We start from the raw sequence: 20,399 nt of genomic DNA, 5'->3' as shown, positions 1-20,399 counted from the left end.
TGTAGCAAAATCAACCCAAAACCCACAATTCAGCAGCCATGTGAGCTAGCACATCTCTGGGTCTTTGGAGAGAAACCTGACTCCAGATTCATCAATAATCTTTCTGCCCCTTCTTCCCTCCTTTTAACTCCTGTGCCATGGATTTCTATTACATCTATCTACAAGTGCATACATCCAGAAATCCTGTGGGTATGCATTCAGAGGCTGTAGGTTTATGCTGAGGGTAAATAATTTTTCAGAGGTTGTGGACTGTCTAAGTGCAGCTTACTCATGTGAAAATACTTTAAATAAAAATACTTAAATCTAGAGATGTCTGCAGATATATGTTTTTTTTGGTGCTCTCAAGAAATACCCTTGAATGTTGCATTTGACACCAGTCAGTCTCAGGGGGCTTTTGACTCCAAAGTCAAGGTTTGCCTCATTGAGGACTGTTGCAGGATGAATCCAGTAGTATTGGGTACTCTGCTTTCTATTGCAGTTTGCAGCAAATAGCTGTGCTGAGATGTAATACTGCTATTTGCACTTGTGTCTAAGCTTCTAAGATTTCCTTGGAGTACTAGAGACTGACTGTGCTGGGAAAATATAGACAATGGATGCTTAAGTGTCAAAGAAAATCTAAATCCACCCTTTGAATGGCAGGAGACAATGGCCCAAATCCTTTAAAAGTAGTCTCCAGCAAAGAACAATATCATCCACTCTCTGGAGATGCTGACAAAGGCTCCTGTGCATCGCTACAAAATAAAAAAGAAACAATTACCAGGATCAGATTTGTTTTGAATTTCTAAAGAGCCACAGCTCCAGCTCCAGCTCCACTCACTGATGTAATTGATGTGTTGGCACTTAATGAAAAGCAGAGTCTGAGTTTGTGCCACAGATAAATTCCATGATAGGGCAGGTAAGCTACAAACATTAGAGAAAGCCATTTAAGCATCAGGATGAGCTCTGCATGTCTTGTCTGATTGAACCCAGATAATCCAATGTAGCATTGGAAGGTGTCTGAGTGGAGCAGCTAAACTTGTTCTGTGGGGAACGGGCTTGGCTGTCCCCTTGGCACGGGACTCGGGTGAGACATTCCCATGGCATAACTGCCCAAGCTATGGGATGGAGCTCAAGCTGTGGTGGCAAGGGGGAGCTTCTCCACGGAAATCAGTGGCTATGCTTGACTTCTATCCAACTCTTGTAGCCAGAAGACAAAGCCTTCCTGTAATCTTGGTGCATCTCAACTTTCTCTCTACAGGCTACCTGAAGCCAGGAGCCCATGTCAAGCCAGGTGAAACCTTCACGTACAAATGGAGGGTGCCTGAAAACGGAGGTCCAACAGAGAGTGACCCCCCGTGCCTGACCTACCTGTACTATTCAGCCACCGATGCTGTCAAGGACACCAACTCTGGCCTCGTGGGACCTTTGCTGGTCTGTCGGAAGAACACCCTGAATCACGACGGGACACAGGTGCCCAACGTGAATATCTGACTGTCCCTAAGAGCAGGGTGGTGCACTGGGGGTCCCCACACAGGCAATTTGCCCAGTTCCCAGCTCAGTTTACAGAGGTTAAATAAATGTCACTCCTCGGGGTAAAAGCTGATCTAAGGGAATGGTTAAGAAGACAAAATCGTCATTTCCTAATATCCTGGCGCTTCCTTAGCTTTTCTGTCTTTTCCACGCTAATAATAACTTTTCACACCACATAATGGACACTTTATTTATCCTTCTGGCTGATTAAAAGGTGCCGATTACAGTCTCTATGCAGACTTAGTAAGAATGTGGCTTCAGGGAAAAGAAAACTTTGTTATAAAAACTTATTCATTTTTATTGAATAGACTTTTTTTTTTTAATGTCTTGTTTTCCTTCTTGTCTACAGAAAGGAATAGACAGAGAATTTTACCTCCTCTTTTCAATCTTTGATGAGAATGACAGCTGGTATCTGAACAAGAATATTGAAGCATTTACTGGAGACCCTTCAAAAGTAGATGAAAATGATGCTGATTTCATGGAATCCAACAAAATGCATGGTATAAAATATCTAATATCTATTAATGATACCTTTTATTCAGTCATATTAGGAAGATGAGTTGGCAGGTTTTATCATCCTTCAGATCCCTCTGCACTGCACTGGAGAGTGAGCTGTAAAGCTGTCAGTCAGCTTATGGTCAGCTCCTGGTGCCCTTGGAGTGCACGTTAAAACCCCAGTCACAGTGGCAATGAATGCATCCATCTACCAACTACATCTGGAAAAAGGGAACAGAGCATTGGTTTTAGATACAATACTTAGTTCTATAAAAAGGCACAGTGCCAGAGACAGGCATCAGCTGCAGAAGAAGTCAATGTTCACTAGTGTTTTAAATTTCACTGCTGCCCTTGGCACTGACTCAGTCAGTAAAGTCTACCTGCCCTGCTCTGCCACCTCCCACTAGGGCAGTGACCACATCTGGAGGAGAAGATGTAAAGACTAGGGGAATGGCCAAAAATATTGTACAACATCATTTCTGGATGCAAGTATCTGACTTCAGCATAGATCTCCTCCAAGGTATCCCTGGGATTACAGACTTGAGCAAATAACATAACCTATCTTTGCTTTAGATATATATTGTTAGAGAGCTCTGAGGCTTTCTGGACCTATTTTATTCTTCTGCTATGAAATGGATCTCAAACTGAAGTTTTGATCTTTTATGCCATCTTTCACGTCATCTTTCACACATTGATCACAGAGAAAATTTGAGGATTAAGGAGTTTAGCCTCATAGCACCCTTGTAAAGGAAAGATATACATTTAGGAAGTAAAGGTGGAAATCAAACATCAAAATCACATTAAAAAAGCTCCACCAGAACTGAATTTGTAACTCAGATTCGTTATGGCTCCCTCCATAGCCTTAATGACCTGGTTATCTACTCTCCAGGCTGAAAGGAGGTACCAAATTTGTACACTTGGCTGGTGTCTGGGAGGTACAAGGAGGAGCTCAGAGGAGGAGTGCTACGTCACTGCAAAGGGCTATTACAAGATTTTACAGGCTGAAACCAAAGAGTAGAAGTTCTGAGTTCATAGGAATAGCACTTAGATGTTAATTTGGTGTCCTCCAATGCTACCTTTGCTTCACAAAATGCCCCTTCAGTGACTTGCTGAGACATGAGTCTCTGGCCAGGTAGATGGCAGGAGGCTCTGTGATGCATTTCTGTCGACCTGCTGCTGACCAGGATTTTTCCTTCTCTTCCAGCTGTCAACGGCTACCTGTATGGCAATCTGCCAGGCCTGACCATGTGCAAGAATGACAAGGTCTCCTGGCACCTCATTGGGCTGGGCAGTCACTATGACATGCATGGGGTTCATTTTCAAGGAAACACCATTGACTTGAGAGGGATGACACGGGATGGGCTGGCCTTGTTTCCTCATTTATCAGGGACAGCACTAATGCAGCCAGACCGTGTGGGTATGTACATGAACTGATTTTGGTTTTGTGGCACTTGCAGGCACCAGTCAGCCAAAATAACAGACAGTGAGATGCTCTGCCCTGCACAAGGAGGCTGCAGGCATGGAGAGAGACCTTGGGGACTCAGCATAGCTGAGAATTCAGGCTGGATTACTTTTCTGGGAAGGTGTATAAATCAAATATGCATACTCACCATTGACCAGAGGCTTTAATGACCTGGGGATGGGCAGAGCAGCAGGCAGAGAGATAGCTAATAGGTTGCTCACAGAATTTTATAATTCACCAAACAGTCTTCTAGAGAAGCAAATTCACTGCCATGTGGATAGTCAGCATCATTGAAAGTATTTTAGGACTTCAACAAAAGCTTTTCAATAATAGTCAGTCTTTAGGAGTTTCTTCAGAAGCTTATGCATTAAAGGTACTTTTAAATCTCATGGGTAATCCAGTGATTCATACTTCAAACTAGGAGAGTATGAGTTGTTTTCTGGAGACACCAAATAATCTTCATAATATAGAATACAATGTTACTTTACATTGGTGCAACTCTGTTTAAATTCACAGAGTCATCAGGGTTGTACAAGGCTATGCTAAGGGCCATCCATGCCAGGGAGCCTGATAGAAATGTATATTGGAGTTGTGTATGTGTCAGGTTAGACCTCTTTTGCAGATGCCTGTAAGACAACTGAAATTTTTCTTACACAAATCCCAAACATTTCCTTCATCTGGCAGGAAAGTGCACTATAGGACTCACACAAAAGAATTATTCGAAGAGATTGTTAATTTTTGGCTAACCTTCTATTGGCAATAAGGGAAATTGAGAATGAATTACCAGATCTTTACAACCACCAATGCATGTGATTTTTTTTTTTTTAATTTTTTTTTTAGTTACATGTTATTTCATCTTTTTCATCACTTTTGCCTCTGAAGCACAGGAAATGGACTGAGATCTAGTCTGAACAGATACTTCTAATTTTGGTTCTATCACTGACTCACATACAAAGCAGCTGTGAAAGTGCTTTCCTCCTTCACCCAATGTGAGCAGGTGGAGCTGTACAGGACAACATCACGGTCAGCTTCTGCTTGAGTAAATGGGGAGAAGAGGAGACTATAAATATTAAAATCTGTCCATGAACATGCCAAAATGTGCTCCCACAATCACTGCTGTCTTTGACCACCAGAGCTACCAAAAAAACCCAACAAAATGGCCCATGGTGGTTTGGCCTTTCACGAAGGCAATGCAAAGTGTCAGAAAGTTACACTTTACATTAACTGTGCATATAGATAAATGGTTATAATCAGGCATTCCTGTACAGTGGGTCTGTGTCTTCATTGTAGAGCCCTTCATTAGCCTGAGTACAACAGACAAACTGCAGGGGCTCAGTGGAGAGTATCTTGCACTGAATGCTGGTACAGTACCTCTGTGCTCAGGGACAAGGAACCAGCATCTCTGAAACACACCCCTTGTTTCTCCATGCCTTTACTGAGTTTTGCAATGAATGCTTCCTCCTACATCTTCTTGTGTTCCTCATGGGCATGTCTGCAGCATGGGCTCTCTGGCAAGCTTATTCCTGCTGCCAGACAGCTAAGTGCTTTTCAGAGTTTCCTTGGCCAAGCTAATCTAACTCACAGTTAGAAGTAATTTATTGTGATTTTTGAGCAAAGATAGAGCAGGCTAGTTTTTCCTATAGAGCAAAAGAGGGTCAAGTCTTGCTGGGTCCTGCACTTGGTTCACAATAACCCCATGCAATGGCAAAGGCTGCAGGCAGAGTGTCTGGAAAACTTCTCAGCAGAAAAAGCCCTGGGGATGCTGGTCAACAGCAACTGAACACGATGCAGGGTGTGCCCAGGTGCCCAAGAAGGCCGATGGCACCCTGGCCTGGATCAGCAGTGGTGTGGCCAGCAGGAGCAGGGCAGTGACCGTCCCCCTGGACTCGGCACTGGTGAGGCCACACCTCAAATGCTGTGCTCAGTTCTGGGCCCCTCAGTGCAAGAAAGACATTGAGGGGCTGGAGCGTGTCCAGAGAAGGGCAGCGGAGCTGGGGAAGGGTCTGGGGCACAAGTCTGGTGAGAAATGGCTGAGGGAGGGTTTAACCTGGAGAAAAGGAGGCTCAGAAGGGATATTTTCACTCCCTATAACTACCCGGGTGTTAGTCTCCTCTCCCAAGAAGTAACAAGTGACAGGGAAAGAGGAAATAACCTCAGGTTGCATCAGGGAGTTTTAGTTCATTGGAACAGACTGCCCAGGAAGTGGTGGAGTCATCACCTCTGGGTGTGTTTAAAAGATTTTGGATATGGCATTTAGGGACATGGTTTAGTGGGAGATTTGGAAGTGCTGGATTAATGGCTGGCTTGATAATCTTGGAGGTCTTTTCCAGCCTAGAATATTTTATCATTCTATTTAAACATCCCCTTGCTTGACTTTCCATACAGCACCAGAGATGAGGATTGTCTGAGGACAGATCAGAGGTGTACATAAGGACCTAATTGGCCAAGCTGCTTGTTATGTTTTCTAATTGCTTAAATGTCATGTCCTTTTCTTTCCAGGCATATTCAAAGTGGTTTGCAGGACTTTTGATCACTTTGTTGGTGGGATGAAACATCTCTATGAGGTCAGCAGCTGCCACGACACCGGTCGAGCTCAGCAGCAGCGTGGAGCCATGAGGCTCTACTACATTGCTGCAGAGGAAGTCGAGTGGGACTATGCCTCAAATAAGAGCTCATCACCCAAGATTTACAACATCAGCAGCTATGAGGAAAGGTACCCAACCCAAAAAACAGTTGTGGGCACAGGACACGCTTAAAGTGGAGGGGAAACTTTGAAGCACCGTTTCATGATGCCAGCCTTGCATTTTTTAGGAGGAATTCTTTGCCGAACTTAATATGAGAAAACATATTTGCAAAGTCACTGCCTCTCAGACTAGACTAGTTCATGGCCACCAGTTTCAGATGCTTTAATTTCAGAGTGTCTCATAATGCTGTTGAATTCAAGAAGGCTTCCAAGTTTGTGTTCCAGTCCTGGCTCAACCTTACAGTGATGTCCACGAACCCCCTCCTCTCCCTTAGTCTCCTCAGCCTTGCCATCCCAGAGTTCTGGTTTTCATGCAGGAGAAAGTCAGGCACCTGTTCCAGATGTGAGCTCCTGTAGGAAATGCAGATGCATGAAAGGAGTGCTGAGCCTGTTTTCCCGCAGCATGGTAGCACCTAGATCCCCTGAAAAGATCAGAGCATAAGTAACCCTGCAAGTGAATCACTGTAGTGTGTTAAGAAACAAAAAACTTGTGAAAAAAACACACATTCCAGATCATGTTGCATAGACTGGTCTCTGAGGACACTTTGGTGAAAGCAAAAAGGAACATATGTCAAAAATAAATCTTAGAAAAGCATCTAGGAAACTGCTCCGTGTAGAGAGGAAGAGGAGTCTGTAAAAAATACATGTACCTGAAGAGCCACAGGTGATGCTGTGAGTTTAAAGAAAACATAAACTCCAGTACTGTCAAAGGCTGCAGTTGCACATATAGCTCACTACACAGTAAGCAGCATCCCTGGGGCAGTTTTTTTGTTTTATTTAGCATATTGTGATCCAGTCTTGCAACTCCCCTGCCAGGGGCACCTTGGAGATGAGCTACCAGGAGACAGCTGCTCCCAGAAGAAGGGTGAACACTCAGCTGCACAGCAGGTTGTGAGTGTCCTCTGCCGGCAAGTCAGCCCTCTGGGATCCTATGGGAGCAGCAACAAACTGAGGGTAAACCTGGAAAGCATCCTCTTCCAGGTGCAGACGGGAAAATAGATTTCTGCCTTTATCATCACATGCTGGGAAAGCATCCAACTTGTGCAGTAAAGCAGCTCCCTCTTATCTCAGATGCTGGCATTCGTTTTCGAAGGTCAAGTTCTGTTTATCACCTTCCCATGGCTGACTAATCGCCAAGATAGCAAAAGCAGCCATCAAGATAAGAGGATTCAGGTTTCCTGGGACAGGCAGTATCTTTTATTGGAGTGAACAGTGCAGCTGGAGAGGTCAGCTGAAACCACTCTTGTCTCACACTTTACCTCAGCTCTGACAGCTCTGGTGAAAGATTTGTGTTCCCAAAATTCTTGAAGAGTGCATATTATCCTCAGCTTTACCTGTTTGAAGAGGGTATGCATAAAGTAAGGATTATCAGCCTTGCTGTTTGCTATTTAAAACCTCTTGCACATCTCAGGGCCTTCACATCCATCAGCACGTTGGACGAAGCTGTATGTTCTCATTAAACCTACTGTGAATAACACAACAGTTACCAGCTTTCAGATGTGTACACTTTAGTGCTTTTATTGTCTTTTCATTTTGCAGCTATGGGCATGTTTTTCTGAGCCAAGCAGAGGACCTGATCGGTTCAAAATACAAGAAGGTGGTTTACAGGGAGTACACAAGTGGCAACTTCACACAGCGCAAAGTGAGGACAGAAGAGGAGGAACACTTGGAAATCCTGGGCAAGTAACTCTCATGCCTCACAGACCAAGCCTGTGGTCAGCAAGAGGATTGCTTTCCAAAAACTAAGATGTTTTCTAGCTTTTTAAAGATGGAAAATGAGGAACACTGATGCCTATTTCAGGTATCAGTGATTTTACACACTATTTATGTAATTTATGTAATTGCTGAGTGTAAAGATCCTTTCCAAGTTAAAGAATTCATTCTTGAACATCAATAAGAGTGTCCTAAGGAGTGTTATAATGGCAGTTCCAGGATTCACCTTAGCTTCAGAGCTTGTAACATGGGAGAGATTCTTGTAAACAGATTAAGACAATATTAAGGAGATAGATTTGTGTTTGTACTTGGGCAAGGCATAATTTTACCCATCAAAAACTAATCATCAGCTCATGTTTTTTATGGGGTGAAAAGCGGGCAACAAATGGTCATGAAATAGTCATAGAATCATAGAATATTTTGAGTTGGAAGATCACTGAAGTCCAACTCCTGGCCCTGAACAAGATCATTCCATGTTCCTGAGAGTAAACACTTCCTGAACTCTGCCAGGTTGGTGCTGTGACCACTTCCCTGGGGAGCCTGTTCCAGTGCCCAACCACTGTCAGGGTGAAGAACCTTTTCCTGATATTGAGGCTTGAAACTAAGCCTCCCCAATACAGTTTCATGTTGTTCCCTCGAGATAACCTTCTCTAGGAATATATTTACCATTTCCTTTTCTGAAGGACAAGAGTTTAAAAAAAAAAACAACAAGACACAAAAAGGCAAAAATTCAGGAATTACCAGCTTGAGAAATAAAATTTTGAAAGATTCAAAATATCCTCAGGAATTTTCCTTGAAAAACAAAGGTCCTGTCCAAAGACCTGTCTTCAGAGAGAACAATTCTCTTAATTGACTGAAAAGAGGTTATTTATACATATGGAGCTTTTAATCAGCTGAGATAAAACAATTTTGATGACTTTCCTGTTAGAATAGAAAAGCCACATGGTTTTGATAGAGACCTTGGCTCTACTCCTAGGCCAGGCTACTGAAAGTTTGTTGAATTCAGAAAAGCAGCATTAATCACTTGCATCTTCTGTTTGAATTTAGGGCCGTTACTCCATGCTGAGGTCGGTGACTCCGTCCTGATTGTATTTAAGAACAAAGCCAGCAGGCCTTACTCGATAAGTGCACATGGTATAGAAGAAGTGGGTTGTGAAGAACAGCCTGAGACACCAATTACCCTCCCTGGTAAGGCTCCCTTTTTTTTCCCCTGCCTTCTTTCCTTTGAGTTACAAAGGCTGTATATAAAAGCATTTTAGCACATGAAGGATAACCCTGCTTTCAAAACTTGCCCATAGCTATATGTTCTCCCAGGCATAATATGCTCGATGTTTATTCAGCTACAATTCTGAGTTTTTATTCATGTAAGTTCTTCATCAAGTGCACGTGTTTGGGCAGAGAATGAGCCTCCATTCCTATCAGGGGTAGAAACAGGAATGCAATATCTCTGGGCAAACTCCAGAAGAGAAAGAAGCAGGACCATAATCATGACAGGAGAAATGTGAGCCAGTGCTGCATTTGTCTCCAGACTGACACTCTAACGATGTTTTCAAAACTTTCAAATTCAGAGGTAAGAATTGCAGATGTTAATATTAACTTTGCCTCCCTCAAGCTACACAGAACTGGCATTTGCATTCAGAGTCATGCATAATATGCAAAATGTGGCTGTCATGTCACTTTGGAAAAGTGTACCAAACATGCCTCAGTTTCTTGTGAGGAGAACAGTGGAAAATAGCTTTTCATATAGAAAAATTCTAGTTAAACTTTATGAATGTCAATTTTTTTGGTTTGATTTATGTTCTAGTAGGAAGTCAAACCCAGGCATTGCAGTCAATCCAAAGCATACACACCTTGGCTTTTCCAACACCCATGCAATTTTTTTCATAGTATTTGTGAACTTCAGTGTGAAAATAAATGAAAAGAAAATTTGATGTAATAAAGCTCTTTGCAAGCTGAAATTTCTTTCCTGTGAGCAGCTGTGTCAGTACAGTACAAACACCCAGACACTCATGTCTAAATATGAGCCAGCATCTGCCTTGCTGGAGTTTGATGAATGTATACCTGAGGTTGTTACATGGGGGAGGGGGAAAAAAGAGGAACTGATTTATATACAATTCCCTTGTTTTGTTATTTGCTCCATGATGTTGTTGATGCTGTTAGGCTGGTGGTGTAGGTGTAACAACAGGAACACTACTGTCATGTCTCCTGTGTCCACATGGGAGCAGGCTTGGGATGAATGAGATGAGGGATGGTATTTGAGAGTATGCCAAAAGCATTCTTCAGCAAGATCTATGGACAGACTTTTCCTTAGAGAGTTTGGAAAAAGCAGTTAACATAGAAAACAAATCACTGAAAACAAGAAAAATTTCTGTGCACCTCAGTCCCCACCACCATCATCTGGAAATCCTCACCATCTGTCTTCCTAGGCCAGGCTGAACTGCTTACCCCAAACTTGCCAAAGACTGTCTAATTCTATTAAATCCTAAATCACTCAGACAGATTTGCATCCTGACAAACTACTCCTGGGAGCACTGCCAGGTCATAAAGAAACTGTGGGGGGCATGGTAAATAGATGCAGAGAACATAACCATAGCAGCCTATGCAAAACCAGCTCTCATCTGCCACAGCTTTGTTCTTTCCCTGTCCATTCTTCCACTTAGAGGAAAAAAAGGGAGAAAACATCCCTTTTCCTCATGTTTTTTGCTCTTTTCAGGGGTTATGCCTTATTTGCACTTCAAAGATGGGTCTTCAATGCCTTCTGAAGTGTGTAAGCTTTTAAGTAGTGTGGAAATTTTTTTCCATCTACAGCCTCCAAACATCCTGAGGTGAGGAGGAAAAGAAAAAGGAGTGGAGGACCATGACCAGCCTGCCTCCCTTCTCAGATCATGCTCTCTAAAAAGAGGCTATGGCATGTAGGTTAGATTTAGGTGGATGACAAACACTTCCCTGGCCTATGTCTCCATGACGTGGACTTATTGTCTCCATGACATGGTGCTGATCCTGTAAGAGTAAATGATAATGCAATACTTAAATAAGACCCATCTCATATTGTAAGAGAGTTGGGAGTCAGCATTTTTTTGTTTTTGTAGTTACTGCTGTACAATAAAGCACACTGTTGCATGATGCATGAACAGTGACACAAAACTTTTGTTTTCAACACTTCCCAACCCTTTAAGCTTGAAATTTGTCCTTGCCTAGATGCCCACAGCTATTGGCAGCTGTTGGGTTGTAGCTGTACTAAAACCATGGTTCTGTGATTTCCTGGTTTTCACCTGATTCACAGCATGTCCCATGATGCTCTTGGCTGTTGTCACCCTGGAAGACTTCTGGGACAGAGATTTCTTGGTTCAGCATTTCTCCACCACTTAAAAGGGCAAGGTGTTGACCACATCTTGGTCTCCTACCCTTTCCTGCAGTACCAGCAAAAAAACGAAGCAGGGAAACACACCATAGGCAGTTCACCTGAAAACAGATGTTTGTGTTCAGTGTAGAGAAATGATCCTCACCCAAACAGATCATTTCCTCATCCATTTGTTGTCATTTTATTAAAATCAGAGGTCAGAGAATTTCTGCTCAGGGAGGATGTAGCAGAGATGATGACATTTGGGATGGGACAGACGTTCTCTGGTAATTGCTGTGGAGCAGGGGCTTATCTGGAAGAGGAAAGAACCCCCCATGTTGCTCCCAGACAACAGGTTGATGCATATTCAGCTCTCCTATCTGGGCCCCCAGCTGACACATGTCTGCAGCACCCTCTGGAAAATCCCAGTGGCAGCTGCCACTTCTTTTTGCCCTTTTCAATTGAGTCGGTCCAAGAAAAATTTTCTGAGACTCAGTGCCTCAACTGACCTTCAGATCAGCAACCAACATCATTGAATTACTACAACTTTTGCCAAGGGGAAAGATGAAGAGTCCTATCTGTAAACTTCCTTCTGTAGCATGACACTTTCGTCAGTATCATTTGCAGCTCTTGTTTTCCAAAGCAATCTGCCTTCATTTACACCACTGGAACCTCACTGACCTCCTGGAAGGCAAAATCATATCCCTATCCCATTGCTGCATGCTTCCACAGGTAGTTTTGATGCAGACAGTTTTTTGATGAGGAGGGTAGGAGGTCTGAGTTAGACACTATTCAAAGCCTCTAATACTTTGCTGCTTAAGGTAAAACTGTTCTCTCTCTGTTTCAGGGGAAATAAATACCTACAGGTGGAACGTCCCAGAACGATCTGGTCCTGGCAAAACAGATCCAAATTGTATCACTTGGGTTTATTACTCAACAGCAAATTTTGTTAAGGTAACCAAGAAATGGTCATTAAAGCTTGCATTGCTTTGGCTGACATGTTGTGCCTTGTGTAATGTTCCTGAAAGGAACCTGCTTCTCAGCTGGGAGAGGACCACAGGCTAGAGAAACCATTTACTGAGCTGGATGCTTTGTCCTCTTTACTAACAGTTGCACACTCCTGGGTAATTTAATCTACAGAAATCCTAAGGCATACACCACAGTAATGTGATTTCCTCCTTAAAGAACTGAAGAGTTGAAGGGATTTGGGGTAAAGACAAAACATTACCCAAAATCACAGAATCACAGAATGAGTAAGGTTGAAAGGGACCACTGGAGACCATTGCTTGGGTAAATTACCAGAAAAAGAAGATTTTAATCAGACAGATCTTGAGTTAATCTGCATCTATTTCATAACTGGATGAACTGAAAATCTGTAATGCATATATTTATTTTATTTCAGGACACACACAGTGGTCTGATTGGGCCTCTTGTAGTTTGCAGAAAAGGAACTTTAGATGAAAGAGGTCTAAGGAAAGACATCGACCGTGAATTTACTCTTCTGTTTATGGTGTTCGATGAAGATGAATCCTGGTATTTGAAAGAAAATATTGAAACATACCTTCATAAGAATCCTGATGATTTTAATTCCACTGAGAACTTTGTAGAAGGCAACAGCAAGCACGGTATGTAGGACTCAGCAGCAGCAGCAGCAGCCAAGAGGAAAGAGGTTTACTTTTCACAGTCCTTTTATGAAGACATTGGACTTAGCCTGCAGTTACCCAACCACGTGACACCTTCATAAATTGCAATGCTGGAAACAAAAAGATCTCATAAGGCCCAGCCAAGAAATTCTTCTTACAAGATCGTTTACTCTTACATTCTTGGGAAGAGGCTACGCTGCCAGAATTCTCTTGTCATTTGGGAGCCGTGTTCCTCCAAGGCTTGTTTTTTAGGAGCATAGTTTAAAACTGTGGCTGTATTTGCAGCCAGTCCAGGAACTGGGCAGAATAGAATGGATTGGGACACACACAGCCCTGGCAAAGCAAACTCTTCTTTCTACAGCTGGTACCCATTTTAGGCAACAATTATATTCCCCCCTTTTCCATGTAGCTTCTCAGCATAAATCCAGTTTGCTGAGGAGTTCAATCTCAACAAGCAAAAAACAGTTTGATACTCTGTAAGACAGAAAAATGTTTGCTGACGTATACTCACACAATTTGGAAACTGAAACAAAAGCATGACCGTCTCCCTGCAGTGGCAGTGGTCACTATGGACAGCAATTGTCCTGACCACACACGCCTATCCCCCCTCTGAGCACTCCTTCGCTGAAAGTGCAAAGGGTGCCTGAAGTAGAGGTTATAATCACCCACACCATGGCCAGTTATTAATATTCCTATATTGTCATTCTTCCAGCAATCAATGGGAAGATTTACAACAGTCTCTTGGGTCTAACGATGAACGAAGGAGATAGGACAAACTGGTATTTGATAGGAATGGGCAATGAAGTGGATATCCACACAGTTCACTTCCATGCACAGACCTTCATCTTCAAGGTGGGTAAAATAAATCTAAGTAAAACTTTTGTAGTGTGATGGGAAATGTATGAGAAAAATAAACAAAACAATTCTGTATTTCCAGCCAGGTTTTGTCACTTGGGCACCCTGGGCTGCTGCTGAGGTTGGTGGGGGTTTTGCATTTGAAGGAAATACAAAATGAATGAGATCCTTGCAAATCTATTACTCTAATAGAGGACATGCTTAGGTGAATTAAAATATGTAATTACTATAGGTGTAAGATACAGGGAGGAAATTAGAGTTACACCGGGTTAGAGTATGGTTTTATGGTGTGACAGTTTGCTACTAGCAGGACTACCTGAAAAATCTGTCTTTCAAAGAAACACCTTTGCTCAATCAACAGCTGGAATTGTCAGGAGGGGTCTGCTGTTGTTATATAATGGATTAAATGAGAGGTGTCCACAGACCTCAGTTTCTCTGGATGCTGCTCACTAGAAATGTACAAGAAGCATTTGATCTACCTTAAGGAACTGGAAGTCTAACTGGAGTATTTCAGTGCCTGTGGGGGAGTATTTGAGGCATGACTCTCACAATTCTGGTTTTGCTTTGCCACAGACAGATAAGGACCACAGAGGAGATGTATATGACCTTTTCCCTGGGACTTTCCAGACAGTTGAACTTGTAGCAGAAAACCCTGGAACGTGGCTTCTGCACTGTCATGTGGCCGATCACATCCATGCTGGCATGGAGACAACCTACACCATCAATAAATCAGGTGCAGTGTCAGAAACATCCTAGGACTCAGAGGTGGTATTGCAGCACAATTAGATGGAAGGCAGGGATGAAAGGAAGAGAACCCACCTGTGCACTGGTGTGAAGCACCTGCACTGCCTTGGCCAGTTAGCAGTGATAGAAGACAGGACAAACACCCCTAGTGACATGGCAAAGACAGCAATCTTTGGTGCACTTCACTGCAATTTGAAAGCAATCGGTGCTTCACAAGTACCCTTCTGAGACAGTGGCAGCCTAGGGACCATTTGTCATTTAAAGGTGGTGCAGAAAACATCTGCAAAGCTGTTTTTCAGCCTTTTTCGCCACACTGTGCAGGAGGGTCGGCAGGCTGGCATGGTGCTGGTTCCTTCCTGTGACCTCTGATGACTCGCAGCCCTGTTTGGGCTCCTCCCTGCACAGCCAGACACCAGCTAGGGTAAAAGGAGCTCCAGAAAATAGTTGTTCATCTTGTCCAAGAAATAGGTGATCTCTTGACTTAGAAAAGTTGGAAAACTTCTTGAGTGGTGCTTGTCTCTTCCAACACATGTGAGTGAAGCCAAAAGTTTTGTGATCCTCTCCACATCACATAACTTCACTAAACATCTGGATCCAGCATCTCCCACCTAGGTCCCCACTGTGCTGGTTAAACTCATCTGTAAGAGGTGAAAAAGTGCCAGTAAGCACGCCTCATACCTATAACCCTGTAGCAGCACGATGACAAACGTAGATGCCAAATGTAGCCAAAATACTCCTTCCTTGGATATGATGAATTTATTTGATTCCACATATTCATATAGGCTGCGAGATTTCAAATTAACTGAATAATGGAATGATTTGGGTTGGAAGAGGCCTTAAAGATCATCTAGTTCCAACCCCTCTGGCATGGGCAGGGACACCTTCCACTAGACCAGGTTATTCAAGGCCTCATCCAACCTGGCCTTAAACAGTGCCAGGGATGGATGGATCCACAGCTTCTCTGGGCAACATGTACCAATGCCTCACCACCCTCATCATAAAAAATGTGCTCCTTATAGCCCATCTAAATCTACCCACTTTCAGTTTAAAAGATACTCCTTGTGCCATCACTACAGTAAGTAGTGGAATAACAGAGATGCCTGCAGTAAGTAGTGGAGTAACAGAGATGCCTGCAGAGAAGAAGAATGTTGCCCATGGAGCTGCCCAGAGGAACAGCTGTGATGATCTAATCACAGCTGTTCTGTTCAGATCAACAAGATAGAAATAATGCCATAAAGTCAACTCTAGTTTTTCAAAAGAAAAAAAAATATTTATTAAGGCTTTCACCTTAACTATGATTTTTTTTTTTCTCTCTGAGAAGAGAGACAAGAGTGGGAAGTTCCTTCAGAAGGAGGACACACAACTGGAGCATACAATATGACAAATGCAACAAATGGAACCACTGCAACGGGTATGGATGTTTTAAAATGTCATTTAAAACTCTTCAGATTCATGTGCAGATTTCTCATTAACAACTCTCTTTTAACAGATTATGACAACAAAGTGGGCAATTTTTTCGGCAAAACTTTGAGTCCTGGAGAAGCCAGCCTGATACTCGCAGCTTTTTTTTGCATTGGACTTGTTCTACTGTCAACAGCATTAATCTTCTTCTGCTTCATCACCCACCAAGGAAATAGAATCCATTACACAGCTCTGCATGATAAAAGTGCATTTCTGGCAGATTCCCTGTAAATCCCTACTTTTAATATTGTTCACAGGGAATCACTGGATTTCACAACATAGAAACATAAAGCCATTAAGGTTGGAAAATACCTCTAAGATCACTGAGTCCAACCATTAACCTAATACTGCCAGGCAACATGCTGCTAATAAAACTGGAGCAGGGAGTATGCTGACAGTCCTACCTCATGGCCAATGCTCACAAGAGTGAACATGAGCTGTAGGGCTCAGCTCCAAGAGCCATGTACCACCCATCACCATTTCCACTCCTCTGGAGTTCAGTTGAGCAGAGCAGCACACTTCTTGGCATCCACAGGGTTTTCACAGGAGTGAGGAGCAGGCAGAATGACATCCATGTGCTCTGTGCAGAAACACAGGGTTCACACTAGGAAATAAACACCACCAGGGACTGGCTTAAGTTGTCAGCTTCTGAAGGAGCAGGTGCTAATCTCCAACTCCCTGCAGTTTCCCAAAGTCTGGCTCAATTAATTCACTGCCATTGAAAAGTGATTGCCCTGCTTTTTTCCCCTGTTAAAATGAGGAAAGTGTGCATGGGGACAGATTTCTGAAGACCTACAAAAAATTTTAGCACCTGATGGGTTCAGCAGTGCGCCTGCTGTTAGTTTCTAACAGCTTTTATTTATCTCAAAAAATCTAGCCCTGAACAACCTCCAAGAGATTAATTGACTTTGTAAATGCTGCTTGTTATGGTCCTGATTCTGTATCTCTTCTTCGCATTGAGCAACACCTCTCTCCTCACCTGTAACGAAGCCATCAGGAGGATGATCTTTGTGTTCTGTGAGGCAGACAGACAGAATCAGGACATTTTTAGTGATACTTGAATGTTTATAGTTCATTTTCTGTTAGGTTGTGTTCGTTCTTGCCTGCTCATGCCTGCTATAGCTCTTGCAGAGGAATTCCAGAAAAACACCTTTGTAAAACTGTTTACACAAATTTGATTTTAAATGTAAATTCAAGTTGCTCTTTTGGTTTTTTTAATTTTTTTTCCACTTCTGTACTTTAAAGTATGTTCAAAGGTAGGAAATTTTACTGTGCAGCACTCTTACTGTAGCTTAAATGTGTCCTGCATTGATATCCAGTCAAACAGCATGTTGAAGGTTCTTGGATGTTTTCAGTAATTTCTTTGTTTTCCTCAGTCATTTGAAAGCACACACATGAAGTAGAAAGACAGAACTGAGCCCTTATAGAATTTACATCGTATCAACAAACAAAATTTCCTTCTCAAAATCTCCCATTTGAGCTGGTAAAAACAAATTCTCTGAACCCTTTCATCTTCCTGTCCTGTAAACATTAAAATTTGGGCCTCCTGTTCTGTGCAAAAATACTGCCTGTGCAAAACTTTTGTTATCTGTGTACATACAAAATTAAAGCCTTTCACTTGAAATGTACTATTAAGAAAGGAAATTATTTAGTACTTCACTTCTAGGGTAGCTAATGCACCTGATGTATTAGAAACAGAGTTATAAGTTTCTTTTGACTGTAGAAACTAGTTTGCCAAAGTGATTACATTGATAATAAAAAAAATCCAGCTATTTTTATGAACCTTCTGGCAAGTTCATTTCCTCTGTCCCGCTCCTCAGCTGGACAGTGACTGTGAAACCAGAATGAAGGCTCCAAAGGGCCCCAGGACATCACTGCTGCCAGACCAGGTGACACAGCCTGCCACGGGGATCACAAAATGTCACAAAAAGCATAAAGCAATGAGTTTACCCCTGCCTGCCTGGTGCAGGCAGCCCTGTGCCAGCTGTGTCCTGACACCTGTGTTGAACTACAGCATCTGTGTTGGGATGAAGCACCAGCAGGAATATAGTTAAGCACCAAAATGAACAGAAGATCAAGTCACCAAGGCAGGGATATTCTCTACAGAGCGCTACAGGCCCTCATAATATGAAAAAATCTGGATTATAAACTGGGGTAACAGTTGGGAACTGTCCTAAATCCAAAAGCTTGAAAGGTGACAAATACAAGGTCAACCTTTAAAAACTTTCCAGAGGACTAAACAGCTCTGTCAGCCATACAACAGGAGCTGGCTGAAACTGTTGTAAAAACAAAACCAGGAAAATGTCCAAAGGAACAGAAGACAACATGGGAGAATTTATACTTTTTTATTTTCTTTTTTATCTTTTTTTCCCAAAAGAAAATTGTGCCTTAGGAAGGTTTTTGAAGGACTCAGTGCATAGGTAAGAAACGTGGATGAATATAACCTGCTTACATTTCCATAAGATCTTTGAGAAGGTCTTCAGTTAAAGCTTCTTAAGGAAATGAAATCACCATGGGATGAGGAGACCGTGGAGGTTAAGAAACTTGTTAAAAGACAGTGAAAAGGGGTCAGATTTCACACTGAAAGTCACTCATGGGGTGCTACATGACTTGTGGGACATGCTTGTCCTTGCTCTTCACTATTTTATCTAAGTATTATGGAAAAGAGCAGACAAGTTGAGTGACAATCTTAAGCACATGTAGCATGAAAAATCAGTGAAAAAAAGGACAAAATTTAGTACTGATACAGTTACAGTAGTACATGTGGAAAAAAGCAATCCTAACCTTATGTCTATACTGTCTAAGCATCTCTGAAATGGGATCTTATTTGTAATACTTTAATGACAGCATTAGCTCTGGTGTCGTTTGGTGGGCATAAAGGCAATTAAATATTAGGAATCAGTACAAATTAAGAATAGAGCAAAACAGAAGACCACTTAGTCCCATTACATAAATGTCTGGAGCACCTCCATCTTTTATACAGCATGAGTCAAATCTCCTGGCCTCATCCGGCAAAGCAGCACAAGACCAGCACAAAAAGAACAAGAAAGGGAATCAGTATTGCAGAACAGTTTCCATATGAGGAATGATTTCCTTGGCTTATGGCTTGGAAAAAAATAGGAAGAACAATTGAAAGCAGATAGGATAGCAGTTTTATGAAGAAGAATTTGAGTGGAGAAGGGAATAGTTTGTCCTTTTTGTAGAAAGCAATGAACTGGGGGAGTGTTAAGCACAGCATAGGAGGTGGCTCTTCATGGGGTGGACATGTGACTTCTGTGACTTTTGGGCTGAGGATACTCCAAGCTCACAGGGGTCCTGAAACCAACAGGAAAAGTAGAGGGGAAGATAAATTAAGGGTTATTGAAGGTGAAGGCACTCCAGTGACTCCCCCAAAAAACTGGCCTGAAAAGCAGTGATCAAACATTTTGGGTGGAGAAAATGCCGCAGTACATGGTGCTAGGTAGGTTAGGGGCTTGGAGCATCTGTCACACTGTGGTGGGGAGATGAGTGCTGAGACAGCTGGGGCTCCTCAGCCTGGAGAAAGTGCCTCAGGGGCTCTCCACAGTGTGTGCAAACAGCTGATGGTAGAGTAGCATGGACAGAGTCAGGTTGTTCTTGTCAGTACCTGGTGAGAGGACCTGAGCTGATAGGCACAAGCTTGACACAAGAAGTATCCATTAGAACACTGTACCTGGGTTGAGGCAACCACAGACATGAGTACAGAGTGGGAGAACCCAGGGAGAGCCCCCCTCATTGGGGGTTCTTGTGGATGAAAAGCTGGACATGAACAAACTATGCTCAGAGTGGAGAAAGTTAGCCTCATCATGGGCTGCATCACAAAGAGTGTGGCCAGCAGGCCAAGGGAAGTGATTCTGCCCCTCTGCTTTGCTCTGTTGACACCTCACCTGGAGTGCTGTGTCCAGCTCTGGGAGCCCCAGCACAAGAAAGACATGGACATGCTACAGCACATCCAGAGGAGGACACAAAGATGCTCCATGCAGGGGCTGGAGCAACTCTCCTAGAAGACAGACTGAGAGAGTTGTTATTGCTCAGTCCAGAGAAGAAAAGGCTCTAGACAGATCTCACTGTGGCCTTCTAGTACCTAAGGGGGCTTATAAAAAAGAGGGAGAACGACACTTTACAAGGATATGCAGCGATAGGAGAAAGGGGTGTGGCTTTAAACTGAACGAGGGTGGGTTTAGAATAGATTTTATGAAGAAATTCTTTATTGTGAGGATGGTGGCACAGGCGGCAGACACGGGTTGCCCAGAGTGGATGCCCCATCCCTGGTGGCATTTAAGGCTCTGGTCTAGTGGAAAGTGTTCCTACCCACAGCAAGGGGCTGGGACTAGATGATCTTTTAAGTAAGTCCCTTCCAAGCCAAGCCGTTCAGCGATTCCGTGACCCCCAGGGCGCCGGGCAGTGCCGCAGCGC

The 20,399-nt window shown here is 43.0% G+C and overlaps 1 protein-coding gene across 2 annotated transcripts in view; it reads left to right on the top strand.

Moving 5' to 3' along the window:
- The window catches only part of HEPHL1 (hephaestin like 1), a 38,221-nt gene extending 22,025 nt beyond the window's left edge, over positions 1-16,196 (top strand). The window contains exons 9-20 of one of the 2 annotated variants that reach the window (XM_014263406.2): positions 1,238-1,449; positions 1,859-2,009; positions 3,209-3,421; positions 5,966-6,179; positions 7,749-7,888; positions 8,970-9,110; positions 12,110-12,216; positions 12,665-12,887; positions 13,618-13,757; positions 14,334-14,493; positions 15,835-15,915; positions 15,994-16,196. In XM_014263406.2, the coding sequence (XP_014118881.2) occupies positions 1,238-1,449; positions 1,859-2,009; positions 3,209-3,421; positions 5,966-6,179; positions 7,749-7,888; positions 8,970-9,110; positions 12,110-12,216; positions 12,665-12,887; positions 13,618-13,757; positions 14,334-14,493; positions 15,835-15,915; positions 15,994-16,196 (1,985 nt within the window). Of the gene's footprint in view, positions 1-1,237; positions 1,450-1,858; positions 2,010-3,208; positions 3,422-5,965; positions 6,180-7,748; positions 7,889-8,969; positions 9,111-12,109; positions 12,217-12,664; positions 12,888-13,617; positions 13,758-14,333; positions 14,494-15,822; positions 15,916-15,993 lie in introns of both variants that reach the window. The other variant, XM_088051090.1, reaches the window with a different exon arrangement.
- Positions 16,197-20,399: the final 4,203 nt, after the last annotated feature.

The sequence above is a fragment of the Pseudopodoces humilis genome, chromosome 2 (assembly GCF_049639895.1).
Source record: "Pseudopodoces humilis isolate 2021_Gansu_Grassland_sample_001 chromosome 2, ASM4963989v1, whole genome shotgun sequence".
Classification (NCBI taxonomy): domain Eukaryota; kingdom Metazoa; phylum Chordata; class Aves; order Passeriformes; family Paridae; genus Pseudopodoces; species Pseudopodoces humilis.
This window is presented reverse-complemented; position numbering and strand designations above follow the sequence as displayed.